We start from the raw sequence: 15,706 nt of genomic DNA on the forward strand, positions 1-15,706 counted from the left end.
AACTTCTTCAAGAAGCAGGCAGGAGTAATCAATCATTAAGCTTGAAAAGACCTAAAAAAATATGAAATGCGAAAACCTTTATGTAAATTTAACATGTTTAGATAAAAACTTTCATGCGATAAAATAAAATAGTAGCGTTAACATGGCTCATCCACAATCTATGTTATTAGGCTGAGCACTCTTGCACATGTAGGAAGTGCAACAAAGCTCCGTACACACAATCAGAATATCGTACAAAAAATACTGCTTTCAACGCGATCATATGATAATCCGATCGTTTGTACACCGTTTTGGTCTGAAATTTTCCGAAGAGACAAACACAAAAAATTTTCCCGTACGATACAGAAAAAAATGGACAATCATTTGTCTGATAATCTCATTGGGCCAGATTCACAGACAGAGTACGCCGGCGTATCTACTGATACGCCAGCGTACTTTCCAATTACCTGCGTCGTATCTTTGGTTTGAATCCTCAAACCAAGATACAACGGCATCTGGGTTAGATCCGACAGGTGTACGTCCTCGTACGCCTTCGGATCTAAGATGCAATACTGGGTGGCGTTCACGTCGTTTTCCGCGTCGGGTATGCAAATTAGCTATTTCCGACGATCCACGAACGTACGAGCGGCCGTCGCATTCTCTTACATCGTCTCTAGTCGGCTTTTTCCGGCGTATAGTTAAAGCTGCTATTTTGCGGCGTATAGTTAGACTTGCCATGTTAAGTATGGCTGTCGTTCCCGCGTCGAAATTTGAATTTTTTTTTTTGCGTAAGTCGTCCGTGAATCGGGATGGACGTAATTCACGTCTTAGTTAAAAAAAATGACGTCGTTGCGACGTCATTTAGCGCAATGCACGGCGGGAAATTTAGAAACGGAGCATGCGCAGTTCATTTCGGTGCGGGGACGCGCTTCATTTAAATGAAACACGCCCCCTAATCGCCGATTTGAATTCCGCCGCCAGAGATACACTACGCCGCCGTAACTTACGGCGCAAATTCTTCCAGGATTCGAACCGGCCAAAAGTAAGTTACAGCGGCGTAGCGTATCTCTGATACGCTGCGCCGATCTATTTCTATGTGAATCTGCCCCATTGTGTGTACTAGGCTTTAGGCTACAGATACTTAGGTAATTTTTAGTCGTACGATCGCACTACTAAAACCACCAGCGCAGGGATAAGAGTAGCGATCTTTTGTTGCGGAGGAGGAACAAATGGCTTCCTATGGTGTAAGCTAAACAAGTAGTATGCACTAGCACCCACTCACACTCAATTGGATCATTGTGTGATCATGAGAGATTAATTGCTATACATGTTACGTGTGTAGTTTGCACCATAGGGAGCCATTTGTTCCACTTGTGTAGCAATTGATCGCTTGATTACCAATCACTTGTGATTTTAGTAGCGTGACTCTGCTCTAATCTCGGCTCCTCCCAAGAATGGGCTGATGGAATTCACATGGCACAAAAGAAAATGTAGAGCTGGTATAATACTGTACTGTAAAATGTAGGGCTGGTATAAGACTGTGTGTGTGTGTGTGTGTGTGTGTGTGTGTATATATATATATATATATATATATATATATATATATATATATATATATATATATATATATATATATATATATATATATATATATATATATATATATATATATATATATATATATTATACAGTACAAGTGCATCTTATGAAATTAGAATATCATCAACAAGTTAATTTATTTCAGTACAGTAAAACCTTGGTTTGAGAACAACTTGGTTTGAGAGCGTTTTGCAAGACAAGCAACATTTTTTAAGAACTTTTGACTTGATATACAAGCGATGTCTTGATACAAGAGTAGCGTCATGTCACAACTGAGTATAAAAGAGAAGAGAGGCGCCTCTAAGGCCCCATACACACGAGAGGATTTATCCGCGGATACGGTCCAGCGGACCGTATCCGCGGATAAATCCTCTCGAGGATTTGCGCGGATTTCCATCCGATGGAGTGTACTCACCATCGAATCGAAATCCGCGCCGAAATCCTCTGGCGATGACGTGTCGCCCCGTCGCAGCGACGATGACGCGGCGACGTGCGCGACGCAGTCATATAAGGAATTCCACGCATGCGTCGAATCATTACGACACATGCGGGGGATCCCCTCGGACGGATCGATCCGGTGAGTCTGTACAGACCAGCGGATCGATCCGTGGGATCCGATTACAGCGGATAGATTTGTTGGCATGTCAACAAATTTTTATCTGCTGGAATTCGGAAATATCCGCGGATAAAGATCCGCTGGAGCATACACACCAGGGGATCCATCCGCTGAAAACAATCCGCTGAGATGGGGCCTAAGTGTAGCAATATGGTTACATTTAATGAAGGTTAACATATTAACATATTGCTACACATAGAGGCACCTCTTCTTTTTTTATACTCTGTAGCTCCTGCTGGATTTTGCCTCTAATCCCCTTGTGGAGGCTTCCATTTGTGGATGGACATTTTGGGCCAGATCCACATAGAAATGGATCGGCGCAGCGTATCAGAGATGCGCTACGCCGCCGTATCTTACCTGGCTTTAAGTCGAATGCAGGAAGATTTTGCGACGTAAGTTACGGCGGCGTAGTGTATTTCTGGCGGCGGAATTCAAATCGGCGATTAGGGGGCGTGATTCATTTAAATGAAGCGCGTCCCCGGGCCGATTGAACTGCGCATGCTCCGTTTCGAAATTTCCCGCTGTGCTTTGCGCGAAATGACGTCGCAACAACGTCATTTTTTTAACTTAGACGTGACTTACGTCCATCCCTATTCACGGACGACTTGCGCAAAAAATAAAAAAAAATCAAATTTCGACGCGGGAACGATGGCCATACTTAACATGGCAAGTCTATCTATACGCCACAAAATAGCAGCTTTAACTATACGCCGGAAAAAGCCAACTAGAGACGACGTAAGAGAATGCGACGGCCGTGCGTACGTTTGTGGATTGTCGGAAAAAGCTCATTTGCATACCCGACGCGGAAAACAATGCAAACTCCACCCAGCGGACACCGAAGTATTGCATCTTAGATCCGAAGGCGTACGAAACCGTACGCCTGTCGGATCGAACCCAGATGCCGTCGTATCTTGGTTTGAGGATTCAAACTAAAGATACGACGCGGGTAATTTGAAAGTACGCCGGCGTATCAGTAGATACGCCGGCGTACTCTCTCTCTGATCTGGCCCTTTATGGTTACACAACCCATCACATTGCTATAATCTTTTTATATGGACTATAAACTGAAGGACCTATGAATAAATGGTTGTGGAACCAATCATTTGAGTTTTTCATTATTTCTTATGGGGGAATTTGCTTTGATATACAAGTGCTTTGAATTACAAGCGTGTATCTGGAAGGAATTATGCTTGCAATCCAAGGTTTTACCGTAATTCGATTCAAATAGTGAAACTCATATTTTATATAGATGCGTTACACACAGAGTGATATATTTCAAGCATTTCTTTCTTTTAATTTTGATGATTATGGCTTACATATAGCGAAAACCCAAAGTTCAGTATCTCAGAAAATTTTAATATTACATAAGACCAATAAAAAAAAAGGAATTTTAATACGGAAATTTTGGCTTACTGAAAAGTATGTTCATGTACAATCATCACTGACTGTGGAAACTTCACACCGGACCTCATGCAACTTGGATTCTGTACCTCTCCACTCTTCCGCCAGACTCTGGGACCTTTATTTCCAAATTAAATGCAAACTTTTTCACAGTCACTAATGATTTGGGGAGCCATGTCATCTGCCAGTATTGGTCCACTGTGTTTTATCAAGTCCATAGTCAGCTCAGCCGTCTACCAGGAAATTCTAGAGCACTTCATGCTTCCCTCTGCTGACCAGCTTTATGGAGGTGCTGATTTTATTTTCTAGCAGGACTTGTCACCTGCCCACACTGCCAAAAATACCAATACCTTGTTTAATCATCATGGTATCACTGTGCTTGATTGGCCAGTAAACTCGCCTGACCTAAACCCCATAGAGAATCTGTGGGGTATTGTCAAGAGGAAGGTGAGACACCAGACCCAACAATGCAGAAGAGCTGTAGGCTGCTATCAAAGCAACCTGGGCCACAAGCTGATCGCCTTCATGCCACGCCGCATTGATGCAGTAATTCATGCAAAAGGAGACCCGACCAAGTATTTAGTGGATACTACATGGACATAGTTTTTTAGTAAGCCAAAATTTCTGTATTAAAATTCCTTTTTTTTTTTTTTTTTTTATTTGTCTTTGGCCCCTTTCACACCTGCGGACCGTATGTCCGCTTTTTCATCCATCCGTTTGCGGATGAAAAAGGGACATACATGGGTCCCTATGAGATTACGGGTGTCAGCGGATGAACATCTGCTGACACCCGTAATCACCCGCCTCCGCAAAGATCAGATTTTGCACGGTCCGTGTTCATCCGATCTCGCAATAGGGGAGAGCGGAGAAAAGATTGGGCGGTCCCTGCACAGTGTGCGGGGACCGCCCTGTCATCCGCCGGCTCAGCGGCATATCAACGGAGCGATCCCCGCTGAGCTTACGGAGGCGGATCATTACTGATCCGCCCCATATGAAAGGGGCCTTATGTAATATTCAAATTTTCTGAGATACTGAATTTTGGGTTTTGTAAGCCATAATCATCAAAATTAAAAGAAAGAAATGCTTGAAATATATCACCCTGTATGGTACAGCATCTGTGTAAAATAGAAGTTTCACTTTTTGAATACAATTCCTGAAATTAACGTTTTGATGATATTCTAGTTTTATGAGATGCACGTGTGTGTGTGTGTGTGTGTGTGTGTGTGTATGTGTGTGTTTTGTGTGCGTGTGTTTGGGTATTATGTACGTGTGTATGTGTGTGTGTTTGTGCGTGTGTATATTTGTGTGTGTGTATTATGTATGTGTGTGTGTATATTACAAAAAAATCTAAAATAATTGCACCAAAGCAAGAATAGACTCCCTCTGGCTAGCCCATGTGATAACGTAAATAAATCCACTGTTCTCCAGGATAAATCGATCTCAGTGAGTGACTCTCTCTTTGGTGTCTTTGCAGGGGAAAGCATGGCGTTGGGCGTATTGACATTGTTGAGAACCGTTACATCGGCATGAAATCACGTGGTAAGTAACAAGAAAGACCTGCACTTAGACTAACTTGAGTTCCACTAAATCTAAACTTTGTCCATACACACCACTATTGATTGTACAATCGATTTACTAAAATTGTGCAAGTCTTTTTTTTTTCTTTTTCTTTTTGTTCAACCAGCTCCCTGCTGAACCTTTGTATTCTGAGCAGGGAGTGTTATGCGCAAAATAAATGCAAGGAATTTCTACCAAGAAAACTGATCTTCAAACATCAGTACCGTGTACAGGTCCCCTTAGAACCAAAGCCGATTCAGAGGTAGCTGACAAAATTCTAACACTAGGGGGCCCTACTGAAAAGCTTGATTACTCTTTTGATTTTTGTCAAGGGAGTTGGATCAAAAATTGACGGCTGAACAGTGCCCGCAGCCAATCAGCTGCAGGCACTGATTGGGCATTGTGATAGCTGGTGCCAAATACAGATAAAGCCAAATACAGGGCGATAGAACACCTTTGGAATGAATTAGAGAGGAGACTGCGAGCCAGGCTTTCTCGTCCACATCAGTGAGGCTCTGAGGAAGAAGGTACTCCTTCAAAATCCGTCAGCCGGTGGTCCTGATGTCTTCCCCCTTGCTATTTGGAGACTGTCGGTTCCAGTACTGATTACCACAAACAGGTGGCTTTTACAAGCAATCATTTTCCACAGTGAGTAGTTTTATAAAAAAAAAAAAAATAATTATTAATAAATTATTTTGGGATAATGCACAAGGCTGGTGCGCCCTCTTTTTTTATCTTTTTCATCCAACATCAGTGTCTGACCTTACAAATGCTCTTCTGGAAGAATGGTCAAACATTCCCATAGACACACTCCTAAACCTTGTGGACTGCCTTCCCAGAAGAGTTGAAGCTGTTAGAGCTGCAAAGGGTGGGCCAACTCAATACTGAACCCTACGGACTAAGACTGGGATGCCATTAAAGTTCATGTAAAGGCAGGCGTCCCAATACTTTTGGCAATATAGTGTACATGCGGCTATGGGGTGAGGCAAGCCTCAGCCTCATATGATTGGCCCATTACAGCTGATGGCTTCCAACCTAAGATCTCTAACTCACATATAGCATAGAGATGAGCTTGGGCATCTTCAGATGTTCTTTCAAACCCATATGGCCAATCCACATAGGTTTGAAAGAGCATCTGAAGATGCACTGGCTCATCTCTGTATATTCTTCTTCTTCTTCTTCTTCCTTGTCTTCATAATAATAATAATAATAATTACATGACTTATATAGCGGCAACAGTTTGGCACTATATAAGTTGGCGCTATATAAGTCATGTAATTATTATTATGAAGTAGAAAAGAAGAAGAAAAACGGTTGTACAACAGCTGTGTACAACATGAGGGCAGGCAGTACAGTTACAATACAATACAGGATGAATTAGAGGGCCCTGTTCCTTCAAGCTTACAATCTAGGAGGGAGGAATAGGGATCTTGGGCTGTAATCTCCTTGAGAGCAGCGAATTATGTGCATGTAGAATATGAAAAGGGCTGTGTAAATTGTTGGCGCTGTAAATACAGTAAAACCTTGGTTTGTGAGCATAATTCGTTCCAGAAAAATGCTTGTAATCTAAAGCACTTGTATATCAAAGCATTTTTTTTACATGGTATAAAAGAGAAGAGAGGCACCTCTAATGCTGCGTACACACGACCGGTTTTTTTCCCTCGGAATTCCGCTCAAGCTGTCTTGCATACACACGGACACACCAAATTCCGACCGACAAAATCGCGGTGACGTACAACACTACGATGAGCCTGGAAAAATGCGTCAAATTGTTTCCGTGTTTTTTTCTCCGTCGGAATTCCATACAGACGAACGGAATTTCCGATAGAATTTTTTTCCGTCGGAAAAAAAGAGAACATTGCTCTCTTTCTAAGTCCTTCGGAATTTTCGATGGAAAAAGTCAGATGGGGCATACACACGGTCGGAATATCCGATGAAAAAATTCTGTCTGACTTTTTTTCATCGGAAATTCCGACCGCGTGTACGCGACTTATGTGTAGCAATAAGTTGTTAAATGTTGTACCTTCATTAAATGTAACCATTTTGCTACACTTAGAGGCTCCTCTCTTCTTTTTTATACTCAGTTGTGACATGACACTACTCTTATATCAAGACATCACTTGTATATCAAGGCAAATGTATTAAAACATTTTGCTTGTCTTGCAAAACGCTCTCAAACCAAGTTACTCTCAAACCAAGGTTTTACTGTACCTGTTATAAATCACTTAGGGGCAGATCCACAAAGATCTGCCCAGGCGCATCGTATCTGAGATACGCTACGCCGTCGTACCTTACCTGGCTTTGGTTCGAATCCATAAAGATTTTGCGCCGTAAGTTGCGGCATAGTGTATCTCAAGCGACGTAACGGCGCAGAATTCAAGTTGGGCGGGTAGGGGGCGTGTTTCATTTAAATGAAGCGCGTCTTTGCGCCGAACGAACTGCGCATGCGCCGTCCCTAAATTTTCCGCCGTGCATTGTGCGAAATGACGTCGCAAGGACGTCATTGTTTAGACTTGGACGTAAATTACGTCCATCCCGCGATTCACGGATGACTTGCGCAAACAAAAACAAAATTCTAATTAAACGCGGGAACGACGGCCATACTTAACATGGCAAGTCTAACTATATGCCGCAAAACAGCAGCTTTAACTGTACGCCGGAAAAAGCCGACTAGAGACGACGTAAGAGAATGCGACGGCCGCGCGTACGTTCGTGGATCGTCGGAAATAGCTAATTTGCATACCCGACGCGGCAAACGACGAGAACTCCACCCAGCGGACGCCGAAGTATTGCATCTAAGATCCGAAGGCGTACGAAGCTGTACGCCTGTCGGATCTAACCCAGATGCCGTCGTATCTTGGTTTGAGGATTCAAACCAAAGATACGACGTGGGAAATTTGAAAGTACGCCGGCGTATCAGTAGATACGCCGGCGTACCAGTAGATACGCCGGCGTACTCTCTTTGTGGATCTGCCCCTTAATATGTATTCCACCATACATTTGGACACTGAAGTGTTCACTCCAAAGGAATACTGCACTTGGTTATTAGATTTTCCTTGTGTACGCTGTAGTGTACGCTGTAGCCTGTGTAATGCGGACGCATACTATATAACACAAGGATATGATTTAGTTATTTCTGCATCGGCTTTATTAAATAAGGCTTAAATTCCCTCCATTCGTGTTGGTTTTCTTATTCTCTATACAAGGCTAGTTGCTGCACCGTGGCAGCAGAGGGGTTAACCCAAGCCACAGGTACCAACCGGGCAGGAGGGAAGAAGGCGCTCGCACAGGTGTGTGCGTGCCGCTAGTTTCGCCAGCATTTGTGTGACAGCATGTCTCATGGAGCTCGCTGCCGCTCCCCTAACAATAGACCGTGTTCTGGGAACGCAAGGGCAGCTGAAATTGCAATAGATTTGATGCATATTATGTCTTTTCACAACCTCATTATCAAATTATGGTTTTTGCACTGAAGGAGGGCTAATTAAGTGAAGTAAATTAAATCTGTGGGAGGGAAGAAGTGCTGCATGCTCGGGCTTTTAATTTCGCCAAAAGAACAAAAGATTTTTTTTTTCTCTCTCTCTCCTGATTTAATTGTCCCTTTTTATTTTTTTTTGTCTTCGGTTTCTTTATCTTTTTAATGAACCCTGTAAGGAAAAGACAAGAAACGTGATTTCGTTTAACGTGTTAGTTGGAAGTTTCTGAAAAGTTATTTTTTTTCTTCTCTAAACAGGTAGGGAAGGATTCTGGGTAAGCCCCGTATTCTGGCCATACATGCAGCATTTTTTCATGGGATGGATAATCCAATCCAATCAGATATAAGCAACACAGACAGTAAATTCTTTTCATCCATGCATTCATTTTCAAATCGAAAAATGTAGTGGAAAAAGTACCGTATATACTTGAGTATAAGCCGAGTTTTTCAGCACATGCTGAAAATGCCCCCCTCACCTTATACTCAAGTTACCTTTTTGCGCCTGATCTCCCGGACTTTGGGGACCCGCTACCGGCCGGCTGTAGGTCCCCTGGACTCCAATGTAGCACACATATAGCCCCACTCTTCCTCTACAAGTGTGCTTTGTCTGTTTTCTTTCTCGTACATCACGGGACACAGAGCAGCATATTCATTACTATGTGGGTTATATGGAGTACCTTCAGGTGATGGACACTGGCAATCTCAAACAGGAAGTGCCCCTCCCTATATAACCCCCTCCCATAGGAGGAGTACCTCAGTTTTTTCGCCAGTGTCTTAGGTGTTGGTCATGGAATAGCTTGTCTCCTACATCCTTGGGATCAAGGCAGGCTAACCGGATCTGTCCAAGGTGCCTCAGAGCCAAAGTGGACAGTACCCGGGCCCCAAACCGTGGGGTTTTGCCCATAATGCTTCTCTTTTTAGAGAGCTGGACCCTGGGCCCAGGACTTAGAACCTCTGCGGTACCTAAGGTAACCTGTTTGCCAGGGTGCTATATGGGCCCAGGACAGTGGGTTCCTTTTAGGACCCCAGGGCCTGAAGGTCTAGTACGCCACCCACGGAGATGGGGGAAGATTGGACCGCTTGCTATGCAAAGTCCTGCGGCATGGAGCAGGTAAGAAAGGGGGGGCCTGCGGGACTTGGTTCGTCGGCAGGCTCTCTAGGGAGATCTTTGGGGGATGTGCCTGAGTATGCTCTTGCATTGGCAGTTTTTGGGCCACTATGTCTATCAAAGAGACAGGATGGTCTATGTATGGGCTCCCATGTGTGATCTTCCTAAAGATATGTGTTGCATTGTAAATTGTCTGCTGGGCGCTGGGTTGGGAAAGGAGCTGTGTGTTAGCTATGCTTTCCCAGGACTGGGGGGTCAGTGACTCACCTGAGGCCTTACCTGTCTGGGTGCCGTGCGGTGTCCTCCTCCAGCATGTCAGACGCTTCCGGCGTGGCCCCATCCTCCGCAACACGGGCGCGCGCGCGGGCGCGCGCCCTGTAATATAGGCGCAGGGTGATGATTCGCGCCGTTGTGGAGAAAGAGGGGCGGGACATCTAGTCTCATAAAAGGAAGGGGCGGCCCTTCCTCTATGCTGTGTAGCTCAGTGGCTTGCTGAGCTTGAAGGAGGAGGACGCAGAGCGGCTGCAGTGCGGCTGAGGGCACCCAGTGGCGCAAGGAAGTATTGCAGTTCTGGTGAACAGAACTAGCTGTGTGGTTACTAGCCTAAAAAATTCCTTATACAGCAGATGGATACTTGCAATTTTTTGAGGGAAGACCGCATGTTTTCATAAAAAAAAAAAAAAAAAAAAAAAAAAAGGTTTTTGAAAAAAAAGACATACTGGTCTTCCCGTTTTGGTTTTTGGACGTTAATTGTTAATACCGTTCCCTAAAACCGTACTATTTCTTTCTCCTAGCTACAACCATCAAGGGTTGTAAGCAGGGGTACCTCGGTATTGTACCATGGCTTCCAAAGGTTCAGGATCAGGGGGTACAAAAGAAAGGGGCCCCCCCTCAGATTCTGACGGTTCAGATCGGCCTATGCCGGTACTTTCCCCACAGGTTATTACACCATTGGGCACCTTGGTTAAGCCATTAGGGAGATCTGGTGCTGAGGCTACATCAGATCCACCCAACCCTGTGTTTATCACAGAGAGTATGCTAGCCGCCTCCTTGGAGGGGCTAGAGAAAAGATTGGCGGCTATGATAGCCAAATCTACACCGGGTAAAAAGCGGACTAGGTCTCCGTCGCCTGAGTGTGGACCCTCAGATGCTGAGGTTCTCTCCCCGGGGGGATTTGAGTTGCAGGAGGATCATTTGGACCGGGACCAAATTGGTTCAGAGGTTGAGGGTTCGGCTAATGAAGAGCCTTGCTCGGCCTCCCAAGCGGAAAGCTTCTGGGTTCATTCTCTGACAGACATGGTCCACTTGGCGTTTAATTTGCCTTTGCCGGAACCTCAGGGTCCGGCCGTATCATCTTTAGGCTCTTTGAAAACGCCTCGCAGTAGCGCTGTTTTTCCAGTCCATCCTCTTTTAGAGGAAGTAATCTTCCAGGATTGGGCACGACCAGACAGAATCTTTTTACCACCTAAAAAATTTTCCGTCGTCTATCCTATGGAAGAAAAATTTGCCAAAAAGTGGACTCTCCCAGTGGTGGATGCCGCCATCTCCTGTGTAAATAAGTCCTTGACTTGCCCGGTAGAAAACATACAAGTGTTTAAAGAACCGGTTGATAAGCGTTTGGAGACGCTTTTAAAAGCATCCTTTACTACGGCGAGTGCAGTAATACAGCCAGCGGTGGCTGCTATTGGAGTTTGTCAGGCACTAACAGACCAGACAAGATAAATGCTTAAGGTTATTCCGGCCCAACAGGCGGAAGAATTATCTGATATTCCTAGAGCCATGTGCTTCGCGGTGGATGCTATAAGGGATTCCATCCAGCAAGCGTCTCGTCTGTCACTATTTTTAGTACATATGAGAAGGCTCTTATGGTTAAAGAACTGGGAGGCTGAGCCCCCATGCAAAAAGCTCCTGGCAGGGTTTCCCTTCCATGGAGAACGACTCTTCGGAGAAGATCTGGATAAATACATTCAGACTATTTCAAGTGGCAAAAGTACACTTCTACCAGTAAAAAAGAAGGTCCGGGGACCTGCGTTCAAACGGCAGCTTCCCCCTGCTCAGGGGCCCGCCAATTCCAGGCAGTATCGACGGCCTCCTGCGAGATCATACTTTAACAATAAGCCACCAGGACAAGCCTTTGGAGGCAAGAAGCAGTGGTATCGTAAACCAGCAAAGACAGCCCCTAAGTCTGCCTCATGAAGGGACGCCCCCACCCACGAAGGTGGGGGGAAGGCTGCGTCTTTTTTCAGAAATTTGGGAGACCGACATTCCCGACAAGTGGGTCCGGTCTTCCGTGGCCACAGGCTACAAATTAGAATTTCTAAGAATCCCTCCACCTCATTATCAGGAGTCGAGAGTGCCAGTCGAGCCGACAAAGAAGGCCGCCTTAATGGCGGCATTAAATCATTTGCTTTACCAAGGCGTGATAGTAGAGGTACCAGCCCAGGAACAGGGGCTAGGGTTCTACTCCAATCTGTTCATCATCCCAAAGCCCAACGGCGATGTCAGGCCAATCTTGGACTTAAAGGGATTAAATGCGTACTTAAAAGTACGCTCGTTCCGGATGGAATCCGTGCGATCGGCAGCCGCCGCACTTCAGAAAGACGACTTTCTGGCCTCCATAGACATAAAGGATGCTTACCTTCATGTGCCAATTTTTCAGCCACATCAAAGGTTTCTACGCTTCACAGTGGCTCGGCGTCATTTTCAATTTGTGGCACTCCCTTTCGGGTTGGCTACGGCTCCTCGAGTATTCACCAAGGTCCTAGCTCCAATTCTAGCCAACCTAAGAATCCAGGGGATCATTGTCCTAGCATACCTGGACGACCTTCTAATCATAGATCATTCATCTCCTGGCCTGGAGCGAGCAGTGGCTCTCACGGTTCGATACCTAGAGAGGTTCGGTTGGGTCCTAAACCGAGAAAAATCAGCTTTCCAACCCACAAAGAGGTTGGAATATCTCGGCATGTCATTAGACACGGAACAACAAAGGGTGTTCCTGCCTCGAATAAAGGTCGAGGCTATCAAAGAATTGATACATCTGGTTCTAAGCAAGAGAGAACCAACGATTCGCCTATGCATGCGATTACTAGGCAAGCTAGTGGCCACCTTCGAAGCGGTGCCATACGCTCAAAGTCACACTCGTGTCCTGCAGGCAGCCATTCTGTCAGCATGGAGCAAGAGGCCACAGGCCTTGGAATTTCCGTTGCCACTCTCATCAAGGGTCCGGCAGAGTCTGTGTTGGTGGTTAGACCCTCAGAATCTACTGAAGGGAAAATCTTTCAGCCCCGTGACATGGAAGATAGTGACCACAGATGCCAGCCTGAAGGGCTGGGGAGCGATCTTGGATGGGTGCACTCACCAAGGTACGTGGGCACAGGAGGAGAGTCAATTGCCCATCAATATCTTGGAGCTCAGAGCTGCTCGGCTAGCCCTCAGGGCTTGGACCTCCAAATTACAGGGGTTCCCGGTGAGGATACAGTCAGACAATGCCACGGCGGTGGCATATATAAATCACCAAGGGGGAACCAAGAGTCAAGCAGCTCAGAGAGAAGTGAGCTTAATTTTCCTATGGGCAGAGAATCATGTGCCCTGCATATCGGCAATATTCATTCCCGGGGTGGACAACCTGCAGGCGGACTTCTTGAGTCGTCAGACTCTGTCGCCAGGGGAATGGTCTCTGCATCCGCAAATATTTCAGATAATTTGCCAGAAGTGGGGAATGCCGGACGTGGATATCATGGCATCAAGGCTCAACAAGAAACTAGACAGGTTCATGTCCCGGACTCGGGACCCTATGGCCTGCGGGACCGATGCGTTAGTTTACCCTTGGCATCAGTTCAATCTTCTATATGCCTTCCCTCCGCTCCAGTTACTACCCCGCCTGTTGCGCAGGATCAGGGTGGAGCACAAGCCAGTCATTCTGATAGCTCCAGCATGGCCCAGAAGGGCATGGTACTCACTAATCCTAAAGATGTCAGTGGGAGACCCTTGGACGCTTCCTCTACGACCAGACCTACTCTCACAAGGCCCGATCCTCCACCCTGCATTACGGCGTCTAAATTTGACGGCCTGGCGGCTGAATCCCTGATTCTTAGGGGTAGAGGTCTATCTAGACAAGTAATCTCTACCCTGATTAAGGCTAGAAAGCCAGTCTCCAGAGTAATTTATTACAGGGTTTGGAGGGCCTATGTAGGCTGGTGCGAGTCCAAGAAATGGCTTTCCCGCAAATATACCATTGATAGAGTATTAAGTTTTCTCCAGCTAGGAGTGGATAAAGGATTGGCATTAAGCACAATCAAGGGACAGATTTCAGCTTTGTCAGTGTGGTTTCAGAGGCCGCTGGCCACCCACTCGCTGGTTAAGACCTTCATTCAGGGGGTCTTGCGTATTAATCCTCCGGTTAAGTCACCACTTTGTCCGTGGGACTTGAATCTTGTTCTGTCAACTCTACAGAAACAACCCTTTGAGCCGTTGGCTGAAGTTCCTTTGGTTTTACTAACAAGGAAGTTGGTATTTCTGGTCGCCATAGTTTCCGCCAGAAGAGTGTCAGAGTTGGCAGCCTTATCTTGTAAGAAGCCATATCTTATTCTGCATAAGGACAAGGTGGTTCTCCGTCCTCATCCTTCCTTTTTACCAAAGGTTATATCCAGTTTTCACCTGAACCAGGATTTGGTATTACCATCCTTTTTTCCAAAGCCCACTTCCAGAAAGGAAGGGTTGCTGCATACCTTGGATATTGTCAGGGCCATGAAGGCCTATCTTAAAGCTACAGAGAAGATTCGGAAAACAGATGTGTTATTCATTTTGCCAGATGGGCCCAAGAAGGGGCAGGCAGCTGCAAAATCCACCATTTCGAGATGGATTAAACAGTTAATTATTCAGGCCTACGGCTTGAAGAGGTTGCCTCCTCCGTTGTCAGTAAAGGCCCATTCTACCAGGGCCATGGGCGCCTCCTGGGCAGCACACCATCAGATCTCTATGGCTCAAGTATGCAAGGCGGCAACCTGGTCTTCAGTCCACACGTTTACAAAATTTTACCAGTTGGACGTAAGAAGGAATACAGATACAGCCTTTGGGCAGGCAGTGCTGCGGGCTGCGATTTAAGACCCTCAGAATCGGGGACACCCTTGAGTTAAAATTTAAGTTTAAATTTAATTTTCTCAACTAAGTTGGATTTATTATTATTTGAGAGTATCTCTGAATTAAATCCTGTGTCTTGGGAAGATTTCTCCCTCCCCTCAGTAAAGCATTGCTTTAGGACATCCCACATAGTAATGAATATGCTGCTCTGTGTCCCGTGATGTACGAGAAAGAAAAAGGGATTTTTAATACAGCTTACCTGTAAAATCCTTTTCTTGGAGTACATCACGGGACACAGAGCTCCCACCCCTCTTGTGGGGACCATTTTGGGAGGCATACTGCTTGCTACAAAACTGAGGTACTCCTCCTATGGGAGGGGGTTATATAGGGAGGGGCACTTCCTGTTTGAGATTGCCAGTGTCCATCACCTGAAGGTACTCCATATAACCCACATAGTAATGAATATGCTGCTCTGTGTCCCGTGATGTACTCCAAGAAAAGGATTTTACAGGTAAGCTGTATTAAAAATCCCTTTGTCCGGGGGACCTACGTCCAGGGAGCACCGATTTTTCAAAGCCGGGCACCCCTTCCATAGACTTCCATGTTGAATGTTAATTTCTCTGGTGAATTTGGGGACCCGGTACCGGCCGGTTGTAGGTCCCCTGGACTCGGAGCTTGGCACACGTGTAGCCCCATTTCTCCTCTACTCCTCTACAAGTGTGCAAAGTTTGTCTGGAGGACCTACAGCTGGGGGTTTTTCAAAGCCGGGCACCCCTTCCATAGACTCCCATGTTAAACGTCAGTCTAGTCATGGGCACAGTGAGGCATGGACACAGTGAGACATATTGAGGCATGGACGCAGTGAGGCATGGACGCAGTGAGGCATGGACGCAGT

General features: G+C 45.7%; 1 protein-coding gene across 1 annotated transcript in view; it reads left to right on the top strand.

The window, feature by feature from the left end:
- The window catches only part of ASS1 (argininosuccinate synthase 1), a 159,979-nt gene that overhangs the window by 105,046 nt on the left and 39,227 nt on the right, over window positions 1-15,706 (top strand). The window contains exon 12 of the mRNA XM_040324650.1: window positions 5,070-5,134. Coding sequence (XP_040180584.1) covers window positions 5,070-5,134 — 65 coding nt within the window. The remainder of the gene's footprint in view (window positions 1-5,069; window positions 5,135-15,706) is intronic.

This window comes from Rana temporaria, chromosome 9 (assembly GCF_905171775.1).
Source record: "Rana temporaria chromosome 9, aRanTem1.1, whole genome shotgun sequence".
NCBI classification, from domain to species: Eukaryota; Metazoa; Chordata; class Amphibia; order Anura; family Ranidae; genus Rana; species Rana temporaria.